The sequence below is a fragment of the Aphelocoma coerulescens genome, chromosome 2 (assembly GCF_041296385.1).
Source record: "Aphelocoma coerulescens isolate FSJ_1873_10779 chromosome 2, UR_Acoe_1.0, whole genome shotgun sequence".
NCBI lineage: Eukaryota > Metazoa > Chordata > Aves > Passeriformes > Corvidae > Aphelocoma > Aphelocoma coerulescens.
The window spans coordinates 65,281,563-65,308,222 of record NC_091015.1 but is presented as its reverse complement, the minus strand read 5'-3'; the positions used below and the strand labels follow the sequence as shown (position 1 = coordinate 65,308,222).

Below are 26,660 nucleotides of genomic sequence, written 5' to 3'. Positions count from 1 at the left end.
GGACCTCCATGGGCTGCAGGGGGACAGCCTGCTTCACCATGGTCATCACCATGGCCTGCACAGGAATCTTGACTCCAGTGCCTGGAGCACCTCCTTCCCCTCCTTCTTCACTGACCTTGGTGTCTCCATGTTGTTTTCCCTCACATGTTCTCACCTCCTCCTCTTCTCTTACTAGAAGAAAAAATGTGTGTGCCCACTTTGTTTTGATTTTTTCTTTAATATGGTATCACAGAGGCCTTACCAACCTTTCTAATGGGCCCAGGCTAGGCGAGTGGCATGCCCATCCTCAGAGCCATCAGGGATTGGCTCTGCTGGCCGTGGTGGAAGCTTCTAGCAGCTTCTCACAGAAGCCACCTCTGTGGCCCCCGTTACCAAAAAGCAGGCTGTACAAAACCAACGCACCTGGTCAGAGAAATTACAATATTATTAATGAATAATTAACTGTTGATAATTAATACATATCTAAAAACTGTAATAGCAGGGATTTGTAACAGTAGTAATTGTAACCTGGATCCCAGTGTGCCTTAGGAGGGATTAAGGACTTTGTGGTTTCCTTAGCTACCTGTGGCACTAAGAAATTTCATAAGTGAAGTGCTAAAAGAATTAGGGAAATGTATAAGCTACTCACTTCCACACTGTATTCATGCAATTTGGATTTTCCTTCATCTCATGATCTTATGGCCATAGGACTCTTCAGTCTGCACTTCCCAACATTCAGATCAGAGCCATATTCATCTCTGTCAAACTGTATACTGAAGTAAAAATTATTTATTTTTTCCCCTTTTTTAATATTAAAAAAATGTGGGAAAAGCATCTAGATCTGTTTTACTATCAACAAGAAAAATCTGGCCGAACACTGAGGAGAGAGAATTCACAACATACTGATACTCAGTAAGGGAGGTTTAAGCTTACTGCTATTATTACTGTTACATTAATTTTCTTCTTTGAGACAATTCTTCTTTCAAGGTGAACTTTATTTTAAAGTTTTATCAAAATCTACTAGGAATTTGATTTCAATATCACACTACTCCTCATACAAAACAAGTCTTGATGAGTCTGTTTATGTTCTAATTTGACACAGTTTATTTCCAGTGTTTAAGTAGGTACCTTTTATTGCATGCTATATTGAGGGTCTTGGGTCAGGGATTAATGTATAACTCAGCTTTCCCTTTCTAGTATTTGCCTATCCCTCTTTCAAGGTATAATTTTTTAACTTTGTTATTTACAGTGTGGTCATCTGTATTCACTGAAGCAGGGACTCCACATAAATCCTTCTGTTGTCTGCTTGACTCTGCTTGTATTTCTTCTCAGGTTTCATTGATTTCATTGTGGAACCCACCTTTACCGTGTTGACCGACATGACAGAGAAAATTGTGACTCCGCTAATTGATGAAGCTTCCCACTCTGGCATGTCTGGATTTAGGCGTTCCAGGTGAATAACCTTGCACCCTCTCCCTTCACTCTGCACAAGCTGCCATTGCAATCAACTGCCCTGATTTCCCCCCTCCTACAGTGTATGTCCTTCTTGTGGCTTAAAGACCCATATCTGCATTGTCAATGTTGCAGCTCACCTTGTGAGGTGACTTTGTGCAGGGAAAGTCCAGCCTGGAGGAGGTCCAAGAGGGAGGAGGGTGGCATCAGCCTTCTAAGACAAGGAGCACAAATGGTTATAGCCATGCAATCAGATGCACTCTCAGATATACTCTCAATGCTCTCTCAGTCACTAATGTCAGAGAGAAGGTGATGAGAGTAATTGGGAGGCACTCGTTTCTTCATGTCTAGAAGTATAAATGGGATTGAAACACAAATGATGGCTGGAAAGAATAAGCCCACTTTTAGGGCTAGATAGTATTTAGGGTTATGCAAATGTGCGAAGAACCACCAGAATTTACCTGGAGTTTAGGTGTAGGAAGTCTTGGCCAATTCAACCTGCACTGCTCTTTTAGAGATACTACTCTTTTAATAGTTTAATTGACAAGGCATATCTTGGAATTCAAATGCCACATGGGTAGTGCTCCCTAGAGTAGGGGTACCAAGTCAGGATTCGCTCTCCCAGCTGACTTCTTTGCTCTTGAGCAAAGACCAAACACTAATATCTTTCTATGTCAGTAAGCTTGTTGCCTTTATTAAAATGTTCACAATAAAGCATCTATCCTCAAAAGTTAGCTGTAGGATCTGTAACAGAAACAAGTGCCTGAGCCTCAGCTGAGGTCACCAAGCCCTTGACAGAGACTGACCTGTGCTTAATACCTCCCATTGGTGAATTTTAGGAGACTCCTCCTTTGATATATTTGATTTCTAGAATTGTCTGACTCTCCAGTAAGATTTAGGGAGTGGAGATACACAAAAAAAGTAGTGACAGCACTTCGACTGATTCTATTTCTTAGTGACTATGAATGCCAAAATATAGAAAGGGAAAAGCAGCCCTTTATGTCTAATTACTTGTACTCTTTGCTTTAACATTGGTTGGCCCGGAGTGGGAGAGAGGGGAAGGATAAGGTATTCAAGCTTATTTTTACAGGGTGGCTCTGTTATCTGACTTTCAACCATTATTTTTTCTTAGCTGTATTTGAGTGTATGGGATACTGATTTCTTCTGTGTTTTGTGATATTGTGTCCCAGTCTGAATAGCATTAGTCCCTCCGAAGTTAAAAGATCAAGTGTCAAGAGCACTGGATCCGAAGGAAGTGCCTCACTCAACTGCTCCATACTCACTGTAGACTTCAAATGTTTTAAAACCACCTGGACTGAGGTGGTGCAGCAGAACAGGGAGAAATGGAAAGTGCAAGCCACCAAAGGTAACAGCCAGGCTTCTTAGTGAAAGAGTAAAAATTCTGTTAACCTCTTCTTCTTCAAGTTCATCTTCAATCTAACCATTCTCAAAGTAAGAACTGATAGTTTGAGAGAATCTGCTTTTTGAGTTCAACAACTCACTTTGAATTCAGAAAGATAGGGACATTGTGTCTCTGTGCCTTATATTCTTCTTACGTGGTGTAAGTGTATATAACGAAGAGGATGTGAAAACGGGAGGAAAAAAATTGAAAGGGAGTTCCCCTGAAATCACAAATCACACTCACAGTGGGTGGAAAAATAGTTGGAACGGTACTTGTAGGTACAGGTTTACCAATTGTTCATTGTTCAATTTGAAACGAGGTGGTAGTTTAAGAGATGGATGGTAATTGGGGGATAGTTCAGGGGAGGAGGACAGGATATTCTGTATTCACAGCTGGTTTCATATTTCTGGTGATAACTTGGAAAATTAATTAGGAACGAAGCTGCAATTGTGTGTGCGTTCATCAGTCTGGGAAGGACTGCAAACATTTCAGAAGAATATGAGAATATGTGTTGGTTGAAAGTTGACCAGGGTTCAATACTGTCATGAAACTGAAAAAAAATCCCAGCCAACAACCCACCACCACTGAAAAAACCCAACAAAGCAAAACAAAACAAAGCAACCCACCACACCCCCCCCCCCAAAAAAAAAACCAAAAACACCCAACCAAAAAACCCCAAAAGACTTTGCTTCTAAGACCTGTCTGGCATTCTTCTCATCTTTTCAGCAGTAACAAAGCCCTCCGTGCTGTTTCTGTGTCCAGTTTTGGCCACTGCAGTTGATAAAACATATGAACCAGTTGTAGACAATGCAGAGTACAGCAATGAAAGTTGTAACTTGTTTATATATAAGAAAGTGTATAGCTGAAAGCAGTTTTTTGAAGACTACTGCAAAATAAGGAAACTATTTTTAATTCAAATACCCTGGACCATTAAGAGGAGAAAAAATTGGCAGGTTATTATAAACATTATTATAATGTCTAATAAGTTAGACATTAGCAAATCTCTATTATTGGAGTTCTTTTGGAAATACTGAGAGCCACGTTTTGAGAATCATTTAGGTATAATGATATAATTTATTCTCTGATCTGAATAGTTGTTGCTCAATCCCTTATTTAATGGAGTTGTTTTATTTCATATAAATGGAAGGAGTTTGATTTTAATGTATTATGTGGCTGTGACTTTAGGGATTTGGCATAGTTCTCCAAAGTGTCAGAGCAGATTTTTCCTCTTCAACTGAAAGACCTGTCCAAAGGTTCAGGAAATCATGTTTTATTCAAACCAAACTTTCCTTTGTGATTGAAACTTGCCATTAATGAAAAACACTTTTGAGGCATTCCATGAAAGTGAAAACAAAACATAATTCAAAATCTATTTATTTCCCAGGGACTTTATTTTTTGGTGGGTTTTTTTTGGTGGTTTTTTTTTGGTGTTTTTTTTTGTGTGTGGTTTTTTTGTCTGTTTGTTTGTTTATTTTTGTTTTGTTATGGGTTTCTTTGTTTTTGTTTGTTTTAATATCTATCAGTTCCTTATGGACCAAATTAAAGCTAACCAAACGAGCAAAGCATTTAACATGTTCAATGTCTCACAGTATAGGAGCGTTGAGTGAATGAAGTTACAATACAGGTAACTAGTTTTAAGAATTTAATTTCAACATGTACCATATATATTTTCTTGACTAAGCATTTACTATATAAAAATCCTATGCGAAAGACAGAACTGTGGGGGACTTTTACATAATTTCTGTGTTTCTAGGTACATTTAGTAGTACAAGCATGCATATTTTTTTAATCCTGAAAGAGTTATACAAACACATGGCTCATCCTTGTATGGGCTAAGGACTAAGGAACTGGTTTTGGACTCCAGCCCACTTGCATCAATATCTTTGTTTGTCTGCTATTTTCTCCTGACTTGCAGCAAGTTTCTGCAGCACCCTCCTTACCTGTCTTGCAGCAAGGCCTGCCACATAGCAGGGGCTTAAACTGCTGATCCTTGTCAAACTGGTGTCTTGCACTCAAGATGCATAACCAGTGCAAACAATTATTATTAAGAGAATACAGAAACATTTACTGTTTGTTGACAGCAAATAGAAATTGGGGATCAGAAAGGAAGGAACCTATTATTGCTATTTTTGTAGCTAATATTATTATTAAATTATTTGTACAATACTGTATTCCCTTTGGTAATGGCATTGTCCCTAGAAGCCTCAGTGAGCTGTTTTTATCCTATGATATTTATAGAAAATTTCTCATACTGTATGAGAAAAGTGAGTTTATTACTGATTTTTTTTTGCCTAAATGAACGTCATTGAAGAGCTACAAACAAAAGAACTGACTAAACAAACACTCTAATGTGCAAAGCACCATTTAGATATAGTATCTTCTGACACTACTTTTGGCAAGAGACACTCATCCAATGGTGTTGTAGTGAGCCTGATTCTCCTGATGCAAAGTTCTGTCCTGTGGTCCAGGCGCAAAATAAAGCTTTTTTTTTCAGATCCCCAAATGAGAGGAATCATTCTGTATGTCATGAGACCCTGAGATTAGCTCAGATGGTTAGAGCATGGACTTGACCTCTGTATGGCCCATTCATATAAGAGTTGCACTTTAAGGGTTCCTTTTCAACTCAGAATATTCTGTGAAATCTGTGAGACATCCCTACAGCATTTAGTAGCTAGTATATCTTTTTGCCTTTTAAGAATTATGAGGAACCACTTTTTCAAAGGTGAACTTTATATGGTAAAAATAGGACATGTGCATAATATACATTTAGGACAACCGGGGGGGTTATTTTCAGAATATTTTGTTAAATGTCTTCCTAGGTTCTTCTTCCATTGTCAAATCAGTTTCTACATTTATCTTAGAAAATTTGTTTGCATGTGAAAAGCTGAAGTAGATTTAGACACATGAGTTGTTCTTGTCAAATTGACTGATAGTTGTGATTTCTTTCCCTGTTTGGCTTCTGTCTTTGCTGAGGATGCAGAAGATAAAGCTAAGAAAGAAGCAGAGGAAAATGCTTATCAGGGAACAGATGAAAAGGAAAGAGACAAACAGGATGGGAAGCCAGGTGAAGATGTCAAAGAAGCAAAGACAGAAAGGAGCAAAGAACCAAATCCTGGGGAAAGCGAAAGTGCAGATTCTGGTAAGAATCCTGTAAAGGGCACTTGGCAAAGTGGTATGAGCAAACACGAGGCCTATCAAGGGAAAAACGCACCTAGGACAGATAAGAAAATGGATCCTCATCACGTTGTGGGAGGAGAGATACAGTATGTCCAGAATGGTGAGTTCTCTCCTTCCACTGAAACATAAATCCAGCCCTAAAACCAGTATCTCACCTTAGTGATGGGGGAACCTGATGTCCTGAAAAAGCATTCCTGGGCCCAGAATCTCTTCCTGAACATAGGCATAGTCACCTACATATGGGAATCAGAAACTAAATTAAATTACAAGTAGTGTTCTTCTGTAGATGGGGTTCATCATACCTGCTTGGAAAAAAAGGAAAAATTATTTTTCTCATGGGCCTGAAGTAGCCTCTTGTGATTCACAGCATGGAAAGCTGAAACAAATATTCCTGCTTCAATGAACATCTTCATTGCTTGAGTAAATGACAGAGGAGAAGCCAAAGTTGGCTTACAAACTCATTTTAAAGCAAATTAAAGACATCTTTGATTTGAGCCTCAGATCCAAATATGTTTTGGAACAGAGAATTTTTCTCAACTAATTTTTTAGGATTTATTTCATCTATCCTTCCTTTGCTCCATTAATTTTTTTACAAAGACAGTCATGAGCCTTTATTTTTTGAGGGTTTTTTTAACAGAAATTTTATTCCAGTGTTTTTAACTTGCTGTAGAACTGAGCTAAAATAAGAATCCCATTCTGCACCCAAAAAAAAGTGGAAAAAAAGTTTGAAAATTCCATTAAACATTAAAAACACTTATTAAACCCAATAGAAGAGATCACTTGTCTCTTGGCTATTTCACTGTCCTTCCCTGCACACCTCCTGCTCCCTGGAGCCAATATCAAAAAATGGCAGTACGGTCACATGTGACTTGTCACAAACTTGGCTAGTGTCATGCAGTCCAAAAGTAGCAAAAAAACCACTTAGAAGCCTCCTCTTAGAAAAAGATGGAATGAGCATTTAGGCTTTAAAAGTCCAGGTTCAAGCAGTGAGTTTAGATGGCAGGAGATGCAGAAATTGTGTTTAAAAAATTCCAGATATCATTCTTAGGGTTGCTGGCCCTTCCCAGTAATTCCTTCATAGATAGGGGTTTTTTAGATTGGAAGGACTGTGGGAAGCAAAGCTGTCATTCTCTCTAATGTATGGGATTTTTCTTCAGACAGTGCTACATGTGTGAATGGAATGGGCTCCTCAGGAAGACAAAAAGGTCAGGGACACATGAAATGCCAGTTAGACTGCACCAGACTTTTCTTCCGAAATCCTTTGTGTTGCATGCTTCTAACAATATGGGGATTAATAGTACTGTAGGGATTTTGCTCGTACCTTTTTCGGCAATGTGTCTCTGCTGCAGTTGTCAAAAGTGCTTTGAAAGGAATTATAATTTTTGAAAACTAGTGTCTTCCTCAGGAAAAGAAATTCTACTCCTTTGTTTATGGGATAAGTCCTTTATGAGGTACAATCACTACAGAGTCACTGGGGACTGATGAAAACATTCGTATCTGTGGATTCACCACAGCTTCCTTTATGCCTGCATGTTAATATCTCATCTAATGTATTTGTCTTATTATTTCTCTGCCTCTGTAATCCCTTTCAAAAAGATCATCATGATCATTATTCTGCTCTGCTGCTGGCAGTATGACATGGTAGATACAACATTACTCAAAAGTCCCATTTTCATAATATTCCCTGTAAGTTCAGAAATTGTGTTATCAGGTGAGTTTAAAGTCTCTCTGTCATTCACTGCCCTGTGCTTTCTCTGAGAGATCGAACTCTGAAATAGTGCATGTGTAGATGTTTGGCATTTTTCCTGCACACACTTAGGGTCAAGCAACTTGTTTATGCAATGGTCAAAAAAGCATTGTTAGCTCATCATTACCATCAGCTGTATGAAGGTGGAGGAAATGCAAGAAGACTTTTGTGCTTTGCTAGGTGCATTTTTGTTTCAGTTCCCCTTTTTTTTTTAAGACCGCCTTCATCAAACAGACACCTAAAACCTGTTGGATCTGCTCACAACCTCTCTGTACAAAGACCCCAACTCAGTGGCAGTGTGATCAGATGAGGAGGGTGCTGCTAGTCCTGTATCATCTTGCATTCATTTTTTTTTTACCCACACAGTGAGTTTAGGAAGATAAACATGAAAAGTTTTGAATAAAAACTGAACAGAGCATGCTTTGGTTCCATCTTGTTAAATATTTTTGGGTTTGAAAACCATTCCTCTTTTACACTATGATGAAGCTTAATTGGAGAGAGAGATTGATCCACTACCATCCAAGAATAATAAATATGCTAATGATTAAGGCACATTGTGGAAGAGGGAGACCTTGTTCCTCTAGAATTTTTCTTTCTTTGAGCTGTTCCAAAAATAAATATCCACTGCCCATGAATATTTTGAAGGCAGATCACATCCTCTTTAACACTTAATACCTTTAATCTTGATCCAAAGGCTGGGAAGTAGTTATGGTACCAAAAATAGTAATACAGATGGAAAAAGCATCACTGTAATACAGCCTCTCATTTACAAAATTCTGAAGTAAGACTTTTACAGCTTTTTGTGTTGAGGTGTGCATCACAAAAGGAAGAAGACCTTTCATACTGCTTGGACACTGCAGCTGAAATAATTCTGTTCTGCTACAGCTTTCCCTTTAAGTTATTTTTTATTTGATCTAGCATGTGGCATTCTCATTCAGCGAAGGGATGGTCTGGTAAGGTCTGATGTGCTTTGCTGTATGACTAATAGAGGACCGAAAAAAGAGTGACTCTTGGTTGACATTCCTGGCTTCATAAAATACACCCCATCTTAAGTTGCTATTTTCATTCTGTGTTTACCATTTCTCTGCCAAAGGCCTTGATTTTCTGGTTTGCTACAGAGACTCTAAAGGCAATGATCAGTGCTAGGAGGATTGTTCCCTGATATCAAAACAAATGAATCTGTAGATAAAGGAATCTAGTAAGAGAAAGTAAGACAAAATTACACAGGCCTGTTCAGGGTATCTAAGATGGTTCTTTAAAACAGACACTTATGATGAAGCCTTGCAGGATCTTATTTCTTTGGAAAGCATAAATGTTTGAGACTCCTGATTCTGAAATGAAGCTTATGATCAGGTTTTTACTGGCCTACATACAATCAGAGGAATTGTGAGCTTGCATATGAGCTTTAAAAGGTTTTGATAATTAGAAGAAATGTATAAGTAGATTGTAAAGCTTGCTTATCTGTAGGAGTTGGATGAATTTTTTCTGGTGCTTTGTTCTATGAAAATGTGTTAATTCAGTTCCTTTTTAATTCAGACCTCTCCTAAGGAACATCTCCTTTGGGTGTTGCAATTTCATTGAGCTACAAGCATTAAAATGCACTCTGCATTAAAATGCTTATAGTGTTTCTTATTGCTTCTTATTGCTTATTTCTAGGTGAATTAAAGGAAGACAATAAATTGGACAGAAAAGATAAGTTTAGTGTGGGGGATGAATCAAAGAAAACAGATGGTAAGGACAACATTTTATTGCATTTTTGACACCCATTTTTATATGCAATCTATTGTTTCCTAAACATCTCCAGTTTATTCTAAATCCAAAAAAAATTGTGTGGTAACCAGAAACAGACTTACCAGAAACAGACTTACCATAACATTGAAGTGTTATGAAGGAAAATCATTCCTTTCACATAATGCCTAGTAGCACTTAGTTCCGCTGGTAAGCCTTATCCATCAATTTTTGTGCAGTGTCTGAAAGAAAAATCCTGGATTATTAGAGTTGCTTAATCGGAAATGGAGATTTGTGAGATGATATCTTTCTGACTTTCTTTGGGCTGTATTCTTCTGTCTATAAGGACAGGCTGCACTGGACATGAAAAAAACAGACCTAAGAAAAATTCTCACAAGAGGTCCTATTAAGGATGCAATTGAAATGGGAGGCTGCTGAAACATTTTTTAACTGTAGCAATCCCAAGACATAGGATGGTTTCAAGGGCACCTGGGAATAATTTCAAATGAGTCTGAGCCTAGTGTAGAGGTCCGCAGACATTTTAGCAGCCTCAGCAGTTTGGAAAAACATGTCTAAGTTCTACAGTGTGTTTACACTTTTGCACTTCCTCACCTGTGTACCACAGGCCGCTGAGACAGTATCTGAACCACGTTGCCTCAAAGACATTTGCTGAATTATTAGGTAGCAAAATAAATGGGAACAAATTTTCTAGCATTTTCTTTCTGTATATATCAGTGAAATTCACTGAAATGTAACTATTCCTAAATATAAACAATACAGTGCTTTGTTTTGATAGTCAAAACCATCAAAATTATTTAAATTCCTACTGCTCTAGCAAAGTGGCAAATAAGAAGAAAATATTATACCTCAACTAAACATGTAGAAAATTCAATCTAGACGCATGTATTAATTTTGGACAAATTATTATGTACTTTTTCTTAAGAGGCCCCTTAGTAACAACTGTTTAGAAAAATTCAGTTCTTTTGTTAAGAGGTCATGTTACTTATATAGTTCATTTAAATGTCTGTAAGGAAAAAAGTCTTGAACAAGTACCAATCATAGATCTTACTGCAGTCATGCAGAAACTAAGCATAAATACTCAAATAACATGTGACTTTTCAGATTTTCATGAGTATGTGCAGTTCTGTATGTAACTATCAAGACTCCAGAAAGATTAATGGGCAGAATGACTGTTCTCCCTACTCTGGTGGGTGCTGGCTGAGCAACCATTGTGCCGGAAGGCTGCTGTCCTTGCAGAACCAGGTGAATGTGGAAACACTGGGGCTTTTTTAGGACGACTCAGGAGCACCAGCTCAGCCAAGAGAGTAGATCCATGAGTCTCTAACTTTGAGGAAAAGGTTACATTTGAAGGCCTTCATTCTCAAGGTCTTAGAAATATTAGAGCCACCTGTTTATTTGGGCTGGAGGACCAAGAAGTGAGTGTTTCATACTAACTTGAAGATTGAAGATTGAGGATGTGAATTTGGTGCTTTGCAAGTTGCTTATCTTTGGTGTTTTTGTATTTGTTATTTATTGTCTTGTAAGAGATAGCTAAGTCCATCTCTTTAGGGAAAAGATGGATTACAGTGAATAAGCAACTCTAACCATGCAAAAACAATTTGTGGGCCGTTTCTCATTCAGTGTGGAGGCAGATTATAGGTAATTATCTAATTGATAAAAATCAGAAAAAATATTGTGAATTATGTACCTTAGAAAGAAAAATGCTAGAACGGAACTTCTGCTTTGCCAAATACTGCACAACCTGTTCTGTCCATTACCCACTCCAGAGCAAAGCTCCTTACCAGCCATGTGAGGGGTGTGGAGAAAGGAACATTATCCATGGATAATACACAGCTGTTTGCAGACTACTGAAATGTTTACTCAAACATATGCTTTCTCTTGTGCCAGTGCATGGTCTTTCACATGTCACATGCTGGAAAAAAGATTTAACAATTAGAAAGATTGAGATTATGGCTATAATGTGCTCACCACATGTAATTTTCTGGTGGGTGAACCTCAGCCTGGACTTTTTTCAGGGTCAAGGGTACTTGGGTTTTACAACCTCTGTTCTGTTCTTGGGTTTTACAACCTCTGTTCAGTGTGTAGCTGGGGAATATTTGTGTTAAACAGGCCCATTTGTGTATGTTTAACATAAGAACTTTAGCTTTCTCACCAGTACTCTTCTGCATCAATTGAAGTCCTGAACCCAACTGACAACAGTCTGTCCTACTGTGCAGGCATCCTGCACTCAGAAAATAAAGCTGCAGAGTATATTTTGCATAAATCTTTGTAGGATATGTATCCAAGTTGCTTTTTAAATTATATACAAAGGAAGCTGTTGTGGTATCTTCTTACAGACATACATACATGCCAAAATAGTTCTAGTATGTTTGTCCTTCTACTACATGGGGAACCTAGTGACTAGAGAGACACAGAATAGCTAGTCATGTTGACACAAAGATGTTGAAACTACATGTATACCCTGTAGTCATAGGTGTGAAATGTAGTTTCTGTGTCAGTTACCTTGAAGGTACAAAATAATACTTAAGTGGGCATGCCTCCAGGAACAAGGATCAAGCTCACTGAGAGTGTGAGGAACTACGTGTCTAGCCAGAGATTTGTATGACTAAGTCTATCCATACCAAAGCCAACTGCAGTAAAGCTAGTTTGAGGATGGCTGTGTAAGTTTCAGTCATACTTTGGATTTCAGACTTAACTGCTTTAAAATCCTGTGCAAGTCTCTTGAATACAGACTAGTCTTCTTCTCATGTTAATCTGATCTTCATATTATTGGGTTTTTTTCCTGTGGGAGATACTGCTTGTTACTCAGTACTGCCCTTTTCCTCAGTTTCAAGAAAATAAATATGGGGATGCCATTTCCCAAATAAAGATACATTCCTGTCAGAGACGTCATCAGCACAAGTAGTTCATCAAGTGCTTCCTGTGGGATAGACCATTGTTAAATCATTTTGGAAAACCGAATTTTCCCATGTGAAATCATTGCTCAGCAACTCTTTGAATGGAAAATTATAAGCAGTCCCATGGACATAATTTTTCTTTACATTCCAACCTTTCTTTTTTTGAAATACATTTTTCTTTTCTAATAAAACTAACAGCAAATAAGAAAATTATTCTTCCCCATTACATACTTGATAACAGAAGAAATTTTTTACAGTAATGGTGGTGTAACACTGGAACATTATGTCCATTGAGGTGGTAGAAACCTCATTGCTGGAAACATTCAAGGTCAGGTTGAACAGGGCTCTGAGCAATCTGATCTAGTTGTAGACGTCCCTGCTCATTGCTGTGGAGTTGGACTAGAGGACCTTTAAAGGTCCCTTTTCAACCCAACTATTCTGAATGTATGATCCTATGATTAACACTTTCACAGGTTATTTCTACCACGTCCTCTTTTTTTTTTTTTTTTTCCTCACTGGGAAAAGGTTCTGCAATGTTAATTCAAAGTTTTCAGTGTAAATTCTTGTTTTGGGGACCAAGCACAGTTCATTCAATCAAATGTACTCTCCCAGCTATCAATTGTAGACAAATAAAAGATTCCTTTTTTGTGTGTTTGTCCTAGGAACGTATTCTTCTAGTGGAAACATGCATGTTTTAGCACAGAAATACACAAGATACTTGCTTCTTCAACACATAGTACATACAGTGAAAGCCTAATGTGCTCTGGCTATGTCATGAGCAGTGCTGCCACCTCATGGTCAAATCAAAACCTGTTTTTTGACAGGTCTTTGTTTCAGTACTACATTCTTCTATGCAGTGCAGCACAATAGAATAGAATATAGCCACTATAATATAATATAATGTAATGTAATGTAATACTATATGTAGCCTTTTAAATATATGGACTATATTTCAGGCTTACCAGAGATTGAGGTTTTAGCTTTCTTTATTTTGATTTTGTTAAGATATAATGTTGCTTATCAGTAGTTAAAAGCTTTTCCTTTGAGTTCTGTACATTGCCCATGCCAACATGTAGAGCTGCCTTTCAGTCTTAATTTTTCTTGATAATGATTTCTTGAACAGAAAGTGAAAAAATTCATGATTATTAAGTTAAAACCTTCATTTCTTTCCCTCCCATTTGTCCCAAAAATCAAGTGGCAGAGTAGCTGGCACAGAATGTTGTTATCTGACAATGCCTGTGGTATAGGAACATGGTGGTGAGAAGACACCATGATGAGGGCTCCACAATTATCCAGAGAGAGTTGAATTAACAAGATTCTTCCCAGCTTCATTTGTCAAAACTTCTCAACCATTTAAGAATTGCCTGTCTTTGCAGCCTTCTGTAAGATACAATTTTTATATGTGTCAATCTAGCCAAGACCACTGCATAGCAATGAACACTAAGTAGACTTCTGATGAAATCCTGCTTATTTAATATGCATAATTCTGATGTTGTTTTAAGACAGGTTACTTAAGCGTGTAAATGAAGAGCATTTGTCTATGTCTCCTAGAGAGAAGTAAAAAGGCCAATTTCAGATCATATAAATAATGGTGCCATTTCTAATTTTGTTTAGAAAGATAAACTAATCTCTCCATTATTATCAGATGCAAAAAGTCCATTTTAGTTTGTAAGGCAAACACATTGTATTTCTCCTTGCTGCTTGATAGTGCTCTTGATAGTATGTGTCATAATCCAGCAGCACAGGCAAATTGGAATGACAGTAGTCTAAGACTACTTACTAAAAACAGTTTCCTTCCTTTTCTCACTTCTTTTTTATGGCCTGTTACTTGAATTACATTAACAGCTATTGCCTCAAATTACAAATCAGAAAGACTCGTTAGCTTCTGGGAAAACTTGCTTGAAACATGAAGGCATTTTGCCTTCCAGAAAGACATATTTCACTGTAATTTATCTCTGCTGAACAATTGTTCCAAAGTACTGCAGTATAGGATAACTGGGGGCTGGAATAGCTTCTGTGCTTTTAAAAATCCTTTTTGTGCTCTTTTGAAAAAATGATTTTGCCTAATTTAGCAACTGGCACCTGAGGCAAGCTGGAATTTGCATAGAAGAATGCATTATGAAGAAGGTTTTATTCAGTTTTAATAGCAGATGAACATGATGTGATATGATCTTTGAAGCTAAGTGCAAAATACATTGTTAGTATCTAGACAGGGCAAATGGTAATCACCAAGGTATGCATACTTGGTGAGAATATAGGGAATATGTAGAAAGGTACCTTTTATAATTATGCAGATGATTTTGCAACTTGTCAGTTTTGTGTGTGTTTGTAAATCTTACGGAAAGCACCTGGTTTTCCTTTGAGACTTTCATGTGTCTCCTTTTTAGCCTGCTTTTTATTGTTCAGGCCATAGGAGCCTGGATACATGGTCTTTAGGATGCTAGGTTGTTTTTTGATTCTCCTTTACATGAAGTCACAGATATATGTGACAAGATGAAAAATCGGGAATTCCATTTGTCTTGATTTAAGTGACTATTTGGAATATTCAGGTGCATGGTACAAAAAAAATCATCACTGAAGGCAACTTAACTAATGTTTTTTGAGTAGTTACCTTTATGAGGAACATTTTTCCATATTACCTCTGGTCCTTTACCTATAGTTCTGCTCAGAGATGGCATATGGTTGCATTCCTCCTCAGGGATAACATTAATGAAGGCATGTGACTTACACAGTGCATTGCCGAAATTCTTCCTTGATTTTGCATCATCAACTAATTTATTGCACGAGTCAGGGACTACAGCTGTGACCTTGCTTCTGTTATAGTCCTTATCCCATTTAGGAAAATTTGCCTGTGCAGTGATGTATAGAAATTTTCCACTTCAGCAAGAGGAGAGTCCTCCTTGCTCCCAGCTGCAAGAATTATGTTTGATACAGTGACAATCAGTCTTCTTTTTCTTGATGCAACACTCAGTCCTGAAAGAGAAACAAGATCATGTATTCCCATGAGAAGAAGGAAGATATATGAAGTGGCTCCTCAAATGCATTGGTGACATTTAGATTGTATCTTATTGCTTCCCCACAGAACAACTAGGTTCCAATTTGAGCATACCAGCTACAGGAACCAGATAGGACTCTTATAAGGTGTAGCGTTCCACCCCAAAAGACAAAGCAACACACGGGTACCCAGATATTCATGATCAAAAAATGTAATCTTTATTACTTCTAATCATTAATTGATCCATCACTAGGCAATTCATTTTTTTTTCTCTCCTTCTAAACCACTTCTTTCCTTTTCTTAACTTTAAAACCTGGTATTTGCAAGCAATAACTAATATAGAAGAAAATCAACAAGTGTTACTAGTTGAAAAGTGTTTTTTTGAGTCAGGTTAAAATGTTTAGGAGTTTAATTCAATACAAGTGGTTGTCAAAAACTGAAGAGATATTGAAAAAATCCAAATGAGAATTTTTGCTTTGAAATGGTGTTTCACATTTTTATCCAGCATTAAGTAAATAGTAAACATAAAGTTGTGTTTTAGTTAGATGAAAAGCCTGGGTTGATCTTTTTTCTCTCTATCCACCCCACTCCCCCCAAAAAACCCTAATCTCCAACAGACATTTTGCCATGCGAGAAAGACACCAAGTCCTTGTGTCTGACCCAGAGCTAAGCATTATCCTAATTTTTTGTTTTAGTCACTCAGCCAAAGAAGCCCAGTGCTTATTACAAAATTCTAATTCACTTATTTGGCTAAAAACTTTGTTGGCTTTGATTATCCTTCTTCCTGTGGAAGATTGTATTTGATTTGCATGGTAAGGTTTTGGTAGTGGGAAGGGCTGGAAGGGTGGCTTCCCTGAGAACCTGCTAGAAGCTTCCCTCGTGTCTGACAGGGGCACTCCCAGCCAGCTCCAAAAGGGATCCACTCACCAAAGCCAAGCCCATCAGCAGTGTATGAGAAGTCCTCCCCATGAGGAGGAAGGAGCAGCAGAGGCAATGTGTGAGGAACTGACTGTAATTCCCATTCTCTGTCCTCCCATGTCCTGTGGAGGAATAGGCTGAGAATCAGGAATAGAGTTAAGCCCAGAAAGGAGAGAGGGGCGTGAGAAAGGTGTTTTAAGATTTGGTTTTACTTCACATTGGCCTACTCTGATTTCATTAATAGATTAAAGTAGTTTTCCCAAGTCAAATATGTTTTACCTCTGGCAGTAATTGGAGAATTATCTCTCCCTGCCCTTACCTCAAAACATGATCCTTTCCTTATATTTTCTCTCCCGATGTCCAGCTTAGGAGTGATAAGAGTAGCACGTGGTGTCTAGCCAAGGTCAACCCAGCACACAGCTCATCCCCTTGCTCCTTGAAAAGGACTGGGGTTTTCCTTTACATCCACAATGGAACATCTCTTTATGAAAACAATGATCTAGCTTTTACCCCAAATATATGCAGAGATTTGAATTATGTTTGATTATCAAATACAGAATAAACTTTTGCACCTAATCTTCTAGGTGGCTTTACATAGTAAGTATCTTTCACACATGCTTTATTCAGGAAACTCAATCATTACTTAGTGTAATCAAACCTTTGCCAGTGTATTCAGTATATTTTTATCTGCTTTTATATATTTCCATAATATGCTGGTAGGCAAATAACATATATTAAACCGAAACTAATCTCTTTCATCACTGATGTTATCCTAGGCAAGTGGAATGCAAGCTGTCAAGCAAACATAAAACTCAATGTCAGTGTGAAAAGGACTAGAAATTGTTTGGCATCATGAGTGGTTTAGGCACAATTATGTGCCAAAGCGCCAAAACCAGGATACCTTCTATGCTAATGCTATTTCTCCTAATAGCACAATTAATGTTATGCACTTGGGCCATGTGCTAAACTGGAGTCATGTTATTTAAATTCACTTACTAAACAAGTATTCAAAACTTTTTCTCAAGAGCATTTATTCTTGGTTTCCCTTACTTTAAGGAGAATGTAAGCACCTTCAAATAGCATTTTGTTTTCTTTGAAAAAAAGAATCACTCTAAAATTTCTCATCCATTAGACATACTGATGACAGAGATGAATTAACTTATGATGCATATTTCTTCTTTATTTCACTGATCTTCTGAACTTTGCTTCTTAGGCCTCATACATCTCTGGTGCAATGGAAGAAAGAAAATACCATAACTATGCAGAATTTATTTCTTCATGGTCTTAATTATTTTTGAAAACGCTTTCAAATGGCTTTAGTAGGAGACAGGATCATCCAGTGCTGAGAACTGAGTACTTAGATTTTCAACATCTTCATTTTATTTTGAGCACTAGGAATAGCTTCAATGGTGCTTTCCGGGTGGAAAAGCTACAGATTATGACTGAGCCCACTTTAGCACTCAGGAAGACAAGAAATACCCAGGTTTTGGGAAAAAAAGCTTACAAAATTAAAACATCACTCCTTTACATCCTGTAAGATGCTGAGTGAGTTCACAAAGGAGTTAAAAAGGAATTAAAAGTGGCATATTTGGTGATCTGTCTCAGCAACTGCAAATACCTCTGTCATTTGTAGTGGGAAAGACTGGATTATAGATTACGTGAGATGCAATTACTGAGACTACTATTTCACCTCATTGTGCACTGCATCAGTAGTAATTGTTTTATGATATCAAAGGCCATGCAAGAATTATCAATTTCATTTGTCATTTCACAGCGCTTGGAGGGAGCTGGGTTCTGGGGAAGAGCAGAGCTTGCAATAAAGAATCTCATTTTGAAAAACCTATGCTTTTAATTAGTAAAGGAAGAAGCTACTTTCAAACACTATGTCAGCTTTGCTGTGAACACTTGAACAACCTTACTGGGTTAGACTAAAAGTCCCTTTAGTTCTCCATCACCTGTGTGACAACATTTCACAACAGAGATCTTAATGAACAAAAACCAAAATTAGAGCAATGGGTGTACCCCACTACAGTTTTCTGTGTTCCAGAGGGCCAAGGTAGAGGTCAAATCTCTGACTTAGATACACTCTGATGGATTTTTCTTCCATTATTTTGTCTAATTATCTTTAGAGCCCGGATACTTTTGTGTACAGGGCACTGAGGCAACACAATTAAAAATTTACTTAGGCGTTATGTGATAAATCACATATTTTTATTCTTCTCAAATTTACTGTTTGATAAGTTTGTTTGGTAATACCCTTCTTGAATTGTGAGAAACAGTGAGTAATTGTTCCCTTTCACATTCTTGGTGCCTTTAATAATTTCATTTACTTTTTATTAGTCTCTCCCTGGAACTCTGTTTCTAGGCTAAAGAGTCATAGCACGTGAAGTTTGTGTATTGAACTTTCCTTCAAGTGCAACCCTTTTGCTATCTGTTATGTTAGCATGTAATGCTGATGGTCTGTGTTACACACGTTTATTGCAATGTGACAAGAGAATCTGATTTTAATAAATGAGATAACTTCTCATTTTTCACCCTGTATTTTCAATAGTATAGTCATGGATGCTGTGCTGCATGGATTGCATAGTGCTGCTATCTTGTGCTTCCTTTAGAATTAACTATGGTTATAATGCTTCAGAAATTTGAGCAGAGAAAACAAGGACCATGCAAGAACCTGACTAACACTTTCATTCACCGGGATTCAAGCAGGCTAAATAGTTTGCGGAAAAAAACCCAAAACCCCTGCCCACAGAGTCCTTAATCCACATCACACTGTCCTGCAGTCCACATTCAGCATCTATTTTTTTAGGTTTTTCTTTTAAATGCAATTTGAAAACCATAGGGCTTGGTCTTGTCCTGATAGCCTGGCCTGGTACTAGGTGCCATTGGGAGGTGTCTGTCTTGGTTTAAAAGACAAGTGTCTGCCAAGGAAGGAGGGAATCTTCCTGAGATGGAAAATATAACCCGCTTCCCTCCAAATTATTATAACTTTGAGATTATGGTGTTTTCAGGCAAAGATATAGAAAAATGAATAACAGTTCTTTACTAACATATATATATATATATAACAAGATAAACAAACAACAACAATGGCAGCAACAACAAACCAAACCAAACCAGAAACCCAGTACCAGCCTTCTCTCGTCTGTCAGGCCCTTTCCCCTTTGCTGTAGGCACGGCCACAGCCGGCAGGGGCGCTGGTGGCTCCCAGCCGGGCAGGGCAGGTGCGATGATTCCCCCGCGGCTGCAGGGGGCGCTGTGGCGCGAGCTCATCCACCTCTCCACATGGGTAATGGCGGCTTGGGTGGTGAGAGGGAGGGAAAAGGGGCTCCCCTTGCGGAGCTTATGGGGCGCAGCCATCAGTGCCTCTTGAGGGGCGAGCTGGACTGTAGCAGGAATCTTGGAGCAGCAGGCTGGAACAGCAGAGACCAGTACACCCCAGGTGGCAAACAAAGTGTAGCAAAGGCCAGGAAGCCATGGCAGGACCAGTGAGGATCCAGGTCAATGCAGAGTGTCGAGTTAAAGTGTAGCAAAACCACTGAAGCAGCGGCAGAAAACAGCGGGGGCTGGGTGGCCCTGGGAAGAGAGAGAAGGTGGAGGGTGGGGGTTGTTTCGGGTTTTCCTCTGACTCTCACATCTCCCCTGTGATGTCCTGGGGATGTCCCTGGCAGCCAGGCTCCCACAGGCAGCTGGGAGGTGCTCCCTCCAGAGACAGGGAGCGGGGAGGGGCCCTGAGCTTCCCCATAGGCCCCTAAGCAGATGGTGAAGGTCCCTCCCAGTGAGCTCCGCTGTTGAAAGGGTCCCAGTTCAACAACCACTCTTGCTAGCAGGGGCTCACCCACAGTAAGGAGAAGCAGTGAAGGACAAATCTCTGCAGTGGCAGCATATCCTTCATGCAGCAGCAGTCCCGCACCAAAACCACAGCCCTCGGCCCTCTGATCCCCCAGAGAGAGAGAGAGAGAGAGAGAGGGAGGGCTGAGCCCAGCCCCTGACCCCCAGCCAAGGTTCACGGTATCTGTGCGCTTCCCAAGAGTGCAGAGCTTCCCTCCTGCTATAAACGACTCAGATCCCGAGTGGAAATGAGTTATTGAGAATTTTATTGAGAACTATAAAAATGAGAAAAGCAAAAGGGACAGTGCTGGGAGCATGGCCAGGTTCCAGAGGCTCGATCAGAAAATGGTGGTCTTGCCTTTTATACCCCTGTGATTGCATCAACCTTATCCATATTTATTTACAGTTTTGCATAGTCTCACCCCATGTCACTCTTTTAGGTGCTGTTCAGTCACTGTGGCCATCAGGGTCCTCACTGGATGGAATCCCACTCCTTTTATGGTTATGTCTTCGAAGTTTGGCGAGCAACAGCCTGTCCCGTGCAAACTTGCAGGGCTAACATCAGAACACACAAATCATACATCCCCTGCAAAAACCAACCTCACAACCATACTGCTGGAATAACCAGTTTTCAACATGTACCATTATCTTAACATTTTCCAAAATCAACATTACAATACTGAACATCAATTCATATAATATTCAGCGAAAGCCAATTTTACTAACTTATTTCTCACACCTCCAGCCACGAAGCTCACTTCCCCAGCTGCAGCAAGACTGCAGCAAGCTGCATCCCTTCCCCCCTCCTCCCCATCCGGGCCATATCTTTTGTCTCTTAAGTACCCATCATTCCCATCTCTTAGGCAAAAAATGGGAGAAAAACTCCCGGAGAGAAAGAAAAAAAAAAGAAAAATCCTAACCTTCAGCAGTGTCCTAAGCCCTCTCTGAGCAGCACTGTATTTTTGGCAGCTGGAGAGGAAGGGATGGAGGTAAAGGGCAGGCATTTATCAGGAGCAGTAGAGCTGGCTGCCATCAGAAGCAGTGCTGGGAGAGGGCAGCTCTCCACTTCCAGTTGGTGCAACCAGCATCACGCCTGTGATTTATGCTGGGTGAGGAGCATGTGTAAATACAGAACAGATGTTTCTGAGTTAGTCTAAACTCTCACCTCAGTCTAAATGCTTCTGGGTGTCCTCCAACTGTGTTGAGAGAGCAGATTTTGAAAGTTTGATCTGGAGCAGATTTTGAAAATTTGCATTAGACAGGCATAATAAATGCCAACTGTTAAAATTGATAGCTCTTCTAAGACTTTGGACTCCAAAACATCATTGAAAGAGATTAATTACTGTGCAAAACTGACAGTCAGCTTCCTTGCTGTGTGGGTATACTTATACACTTAGTAATTCTATGTGAAGAAAAAGATGAACTGCAGTGTATTTCCATTTCAGTATGTCAGTCTGTGTTAGAAGCTTAGCAAGACGAGGAGCCTGGGCCCCTGGCGGGGGGAGAGAGAAGCAGTCAAAACCAATATGGTTGATAGAGCAAACTCCACAAAACTCCGTTTATTAGCAGTCCAAAGGCACTTATATAGTATATCAGCTTGTTAACTCCTAAGTGGCTTAAAGCTTATAAAAACACATTTCTATTTCTACATAATTGGACTTACATTGGCAAGCTTCCATAAAGAAGTCAGTGTCTATCTTCCTCGTTCACTCCTGGATAGTACAGCTGCAAGTTTTCACTCCCTCTCTGTTCCTCAGGCCTGCTTGTTATCTTTCACACAGGGACTTTCCCATGGAAAGTTTTCTCACACACAAGCCTAAAGCTTCCAGGCCTATTGCTTGCACAGTTCTTTTATTGATCCCAATAATTCTATTTCCCAACAAGTCTGTATAGATATATAGCTTCATAGTCCAGCAGGTAAAATTTAAAAATCCCTTGGTATAATCTAGAAACTGATAACAGAAATGGACTCACAGTGGGTGCTGGTATCGCATGAAAAGTTGTAGAAGTCACTGGCATTTATATTAGTGATCAAAGTGAAGGCCAGTACTCAACCTTGACAAACAATGTAAGTTCATCAGAGATGCTGAAGGACTGAGATGGGTATTCAGGCAAGGCTATTTCAGAAAATGACATTCAGTATATGCTAAGTGGACTACTTAAAGTCAGGTGTTCAGAGCACTGCATATTCATTCTTTTTCCTCTTTCAATTACCTCTGTTGATAAATGCTAGTATTTGCACTAGAACGATTGTATTTAAATGAGAAAGATGCTGAATCATATCCAAAGCTAGGGTAGTTGTAGGGAAATTCTATTATATCCAATGGAAAATTTGGCTAGGAAACCAGAACATCTGCTCCTCCAAGCAGACAAACAATTCAAAGCAAACTCTATGCTGGTATGTTCTTACTGGAGCTGATGATGTAGCTAACAAAAGTAAAAAGCTATCACAGAATCATAGAAAGTTAAGGGATTGGAATGGACTTTAAAATCATCTAGTCCTAATCTCCCCTGCCATGGACAGGGACACCTACCACTTGACCAGGTTGCTCAAGGTCTTAGCCAATCTGGCTTTGAACACTGCCAGGATTGGAACATCCACAGACTTTCTGGGTTGACTCAGTTCTCCACAGGGAACTTCCAGAGGCTGGAGAAAACTGCGTTTTCCCTTGCTTCATTAGCAGGGATGGGAAGGGTTAAAGTTCTTGTGAGTGTGGATGGCATAGGAAGAGAAGCATGTGTTAGGTGGTACTCTGAGCTCTGTTTCAGATCCCTGGTGTGATTCAGCAAATCCTTTAAGAAGTTCAGAAATACTTACCGCTCAAATATGTCATTTAGTCCACCTGCCCCAAATGATTACCTTTCCTTCTGGGTCAGTCTTTTCTCTTTAAAATGTGGCTAATGATACATGTCACAGGATATGACAGTAAACCAGGCTGAATGTTTTAGTTGGGAAACATCAATATAGTACTGTTGTTATGGCTGTTAGGATTGCCTGTTGTAGATTATGCTGGAAATGTGACTACTCAGTCTAAATAAATCCAATAAAATGCTGAAAGCCTAATTCTTTAAAACAGTGTCTTAGAATTGCATCAGTGAACAAGATTTTGTGGTAGCAATTCACAGGGGACTATCCTGAAAGGAAAGGTTCCCCTGCTATCTGTATGGTAGAAGATACCAACTCTCTAGTAGATCTGTGCAACCACTGCATACATTCATCATAGACAATGCAATCCAGCAGCAAAGATCTTTGTTTTGGCAGTACTTTTTCTCCTTTGCCCAAGTACCATTAAAAAAAAAAGAAAGAAAGAAAAAGAAAAGGCAATATGCTATTGAATGCAAAAGAAATTGGTTTCCTGAAAGGGACCAAAAGATGTTTTGATGCAATAATGTCTTCCAAGGCATGCCCAGCCCTACAGGTAAATTAATCTCTCCTTGGGCTGAATCTCCTTTGTTGAGAGACTCTTCCAAATGTGCTTTCAAACTCTGCTGATATAAGCATTGTCAGAATAACAGTAACTAAACAGGGTGCCAGGTGTACTCAGGTAACTGGTTAGAACAGCCAATACAGAGTACAATATTCATGTTCCTGTTTGAAGCTTTTCCAGAGGATTTCTAGAGATGGTTATGAGGCAAATTGGATAGACTGTCCTCTTTCATTAGAAGCTGTCCATTGTCACTAGAAATAACAAAAAAGTTTTCTTGTCTATACTTCTTTCTCAAGGAGATCTGTTTATTGTGAAGATACACTTGTAGTATAACTACATAGAAAACAGTTATGTTTGTACATTGAGGGTAATGCTAGTCAAACATAGCCTAATTATGAGGCCAAGGGATTATAAATATTGACAGAAGAGTCAAGCAGATTGTAAAATGCACATATTTTGTTGTATCTTTGGTTCTGTCGGGGTCCCTTCCCCGCCATGTAGCCCTGGGAGCCCTGAGGGAGGCACGGGGTTTCCCTGTCCCTGGTCAGCCTCGTTCCCCATTGGTTGGTTTGTGTTTCTGGCGCGGGCAAAGGAGCTCGGGTCCTGACTGTAACAGTTCCTCGGCAGAGCCCGGCCATGCGGCTGGGGAAATAAACATCTCTGAAACATCTAGCAAGAATCTGTCCATATATTTGTTTCTTTTCCACGGGACTCCTGGTTTGGTATAGGCGTGTTGCAGTACCCCCACTGTAACATAATGGTGGAGATTTGAGGGCAGAACGATCCCCGATCCCTAAGCGACTGATTTGTGTGAGTAAACCCTGGAAACTTTGGATGCCTCTTCTTCGTTTTGTTTTGCTATTCCATATCTAAACTATGGAGGAACCGTGGGAAGACTCTTGGCTTTCAGAGCTGCATATGGACATTTATCTTAAACTTAAAATGATTCTTGAACAACGATTTGTAAATTTTAGCTTGATTCAAGCTCAGAAAGAACTGAAACACTTCCTGGCATGGTTGTTCAAGAACTTTTTCTATGTTTCTTGGGATTTAATTCTTACCAAGGGCTTTTGGAAGACTGTTTGGACCCAGTTAAATTTTGAGTCAAAATATATGCCGATGGAAGAATATTTTCATGAATATTATTTAATAACCGAGACTGTTGAGCAATGTCAGCTGTGTCCTGGTGAAGGGAAGCCTGCCTCAGGGACTGTGCGACCCAGGCCACGTGCACTGAGCGCTCTGCGAGCAGCAGCGAGACAATTCCTGCGCGCGGGCGGAGCCACGCGGGCCGCAGTGTCGGTGGCGGAGCGAGGCGCGGCGGGAGCGGCGGGACCCGGCAGTGGCCGCCCGGCCCCGCGCAGCGCGTGGTGGAGCGAGCCCTGTGAGCGCCCGAATGAGAGGGGCAGCGCGCGGGTGGCGGCTGGCAGCGGTGGCAGAGTGGAGCCGCGCCCAGCTGAGACGTGCACTGGAGCAGGGCGCGGGGGGGTCATCGCTCGGGGGCCCATCCGAGACGTGGGCGCAGCCCCTGGCAGTGGCAATGCAGCTGAGAGCAGAGGAGGCGACGCACGGAGAACGGAGCGGCGCGGCCCAGCCCAGCCCGCGTGGCCCCAAACGTGACCTCGGTTAAAGCGCGCCGGAACCAGCAGCTCCGACAATTCCAACACGGGAGCAACCGAAAGAGAGAGCAAAGACACAGCGAGACAGAAAGCAGCAGCCACTTGGAAAAAGGAAAAGACCATAGTAGCTAAGATCTTAGGGATAGTGAAATGGTATAATGTTAAACAAAATTATGGTTTTATAACAAGATGTGACAACCAGCAAGACATATTTGTGCATAGAACTGCTATTAAAAAGAATAACCCTGAAAAATGCATCCCAAGCTTGGGAGATGGAGAGGTGGTGGAATTCAAAATCATACAAGGTAGAAAAGGGTTACAAGCATCGCAGGTCACTGGGCCTGATGGTGTTCCTGTAAAAGGCAGTATATATGCAAAAAATCGTAGTCATGTTAGACAATATCTCCATTGTAAACCCCCCCTACAGTCTCCCTTTCCTAATCCCACCTTTCCCTTTTACCCTATGTCCTATTACTCCCAGTGTATTCCCAATCCGTTTTTCCATCCATGGTTTTCCTCACAAAACCATGCCTTTGCCAATTGTTTCCCCAAAAATCCTTTTCCAATGCCGAGTGGGGGATGAAAAGGGGGAGGGAAGAAATTGAACCCTCTCCTGCCTCAGTTTCCCCACAAAGCATGCTCAGAGTGTCCTGTCTCCCTTCTGTCAGCCCTAAGATGTTCCACAGAATCTGTTTGGACATTTAAAGACTCAGGAGGGTGGCTTGTTTTGTTTTGAAACTGTTCTTGTTATGGTTATCCAGTTGTCTTCATTCTCCTTTTATTAAAATAAAACGGGTGAAATGTCGGGGTCCCTTCCCCGCCATGTAGCCCTGGGAGCCCTGAGGGAGGCACGGGGTTTCCCTGTCCCTGGTCAGCCTCGTTCCCCATTGGTTGGTTTGTGTTTCCAGCGCAGGCAAAGCAGCTCTGGTCCTGACTGTAACAGTTCCTCGGCAGAGCCTGGCCATGCGGCTGGGGAAATAAACATCTCTGAAACATCTAGCAAGAATCTGTCCATATATTTGTTTCTTTTCCACGGGACTCCTGGTTTGGTATAGGCGTGTTGCAGCATCCCCGCTGTAACATGGTTCCTCTCCATTCTTAAGTCTGTGTTTTTCACTGAAAGCTCGTTTGAAGAAAAGAGCTTTTAAAAAGTAGTGTTCTTTTGTGTTTGGAGCATTTTCTTTTCTTCATTTCAAACCAAATAAACAACATTCTTGCCTTCATAAGCAAAAAGGTATTGGAAAAGCTGTTGATCAAGGATGATCAGAGAGCCCTACAGCAAAAAAACCTATTAAAATCTCTTGATCTAAGAATGCAGGACTCCGTTATGTAATCTTCTTGATGCCTAAGTTTGAATTCCAGCTGGATTAGTCTGATCATAATAGATTTCAATTTGTTTAGGACAGAAGGATATTTCCAGTTGAGCCTGTAAGAGGTATTGCCTTGGCATGCCTCATCTTGCACCC

General features: G+C 40.0%; 1 protein-coding gene across 9 annotated transcripts in view; it reads left to right on the top strand.

Annotated features, from left to right (window-relative positions):
* The window catches only part of PDE1C (phosphodiesterase 1C), a 417,412-nt gene that overhangs the window by 284,327 nt on the left and 106,425 nt on the right, over positions 1-26,660 (top strand). For all 9 annotated transcript variants that reach the window (XM_069007856.1, XM_069007860.1, XM_069007858.1 and 6 more), the window contains exons 15-18: positions 1,312-1,432; positions 2,622-2,797; positions 5,814-5,972; positions 9,414-9,488. In XM_069007856.1, the coding sequence (XP_068863957.1) occupies positions 1,312-1,432; positions 2,622-2,797; positions 5,814-5,972; positions 9,414-9,488 (531 nt within the window). The remainder of the gene's footprint in view (positions 1-1,311; positions 1,433-2,621; positions 2,798-5,813; positions 5,973-9,413; positions 9,489-26,660) is intronic.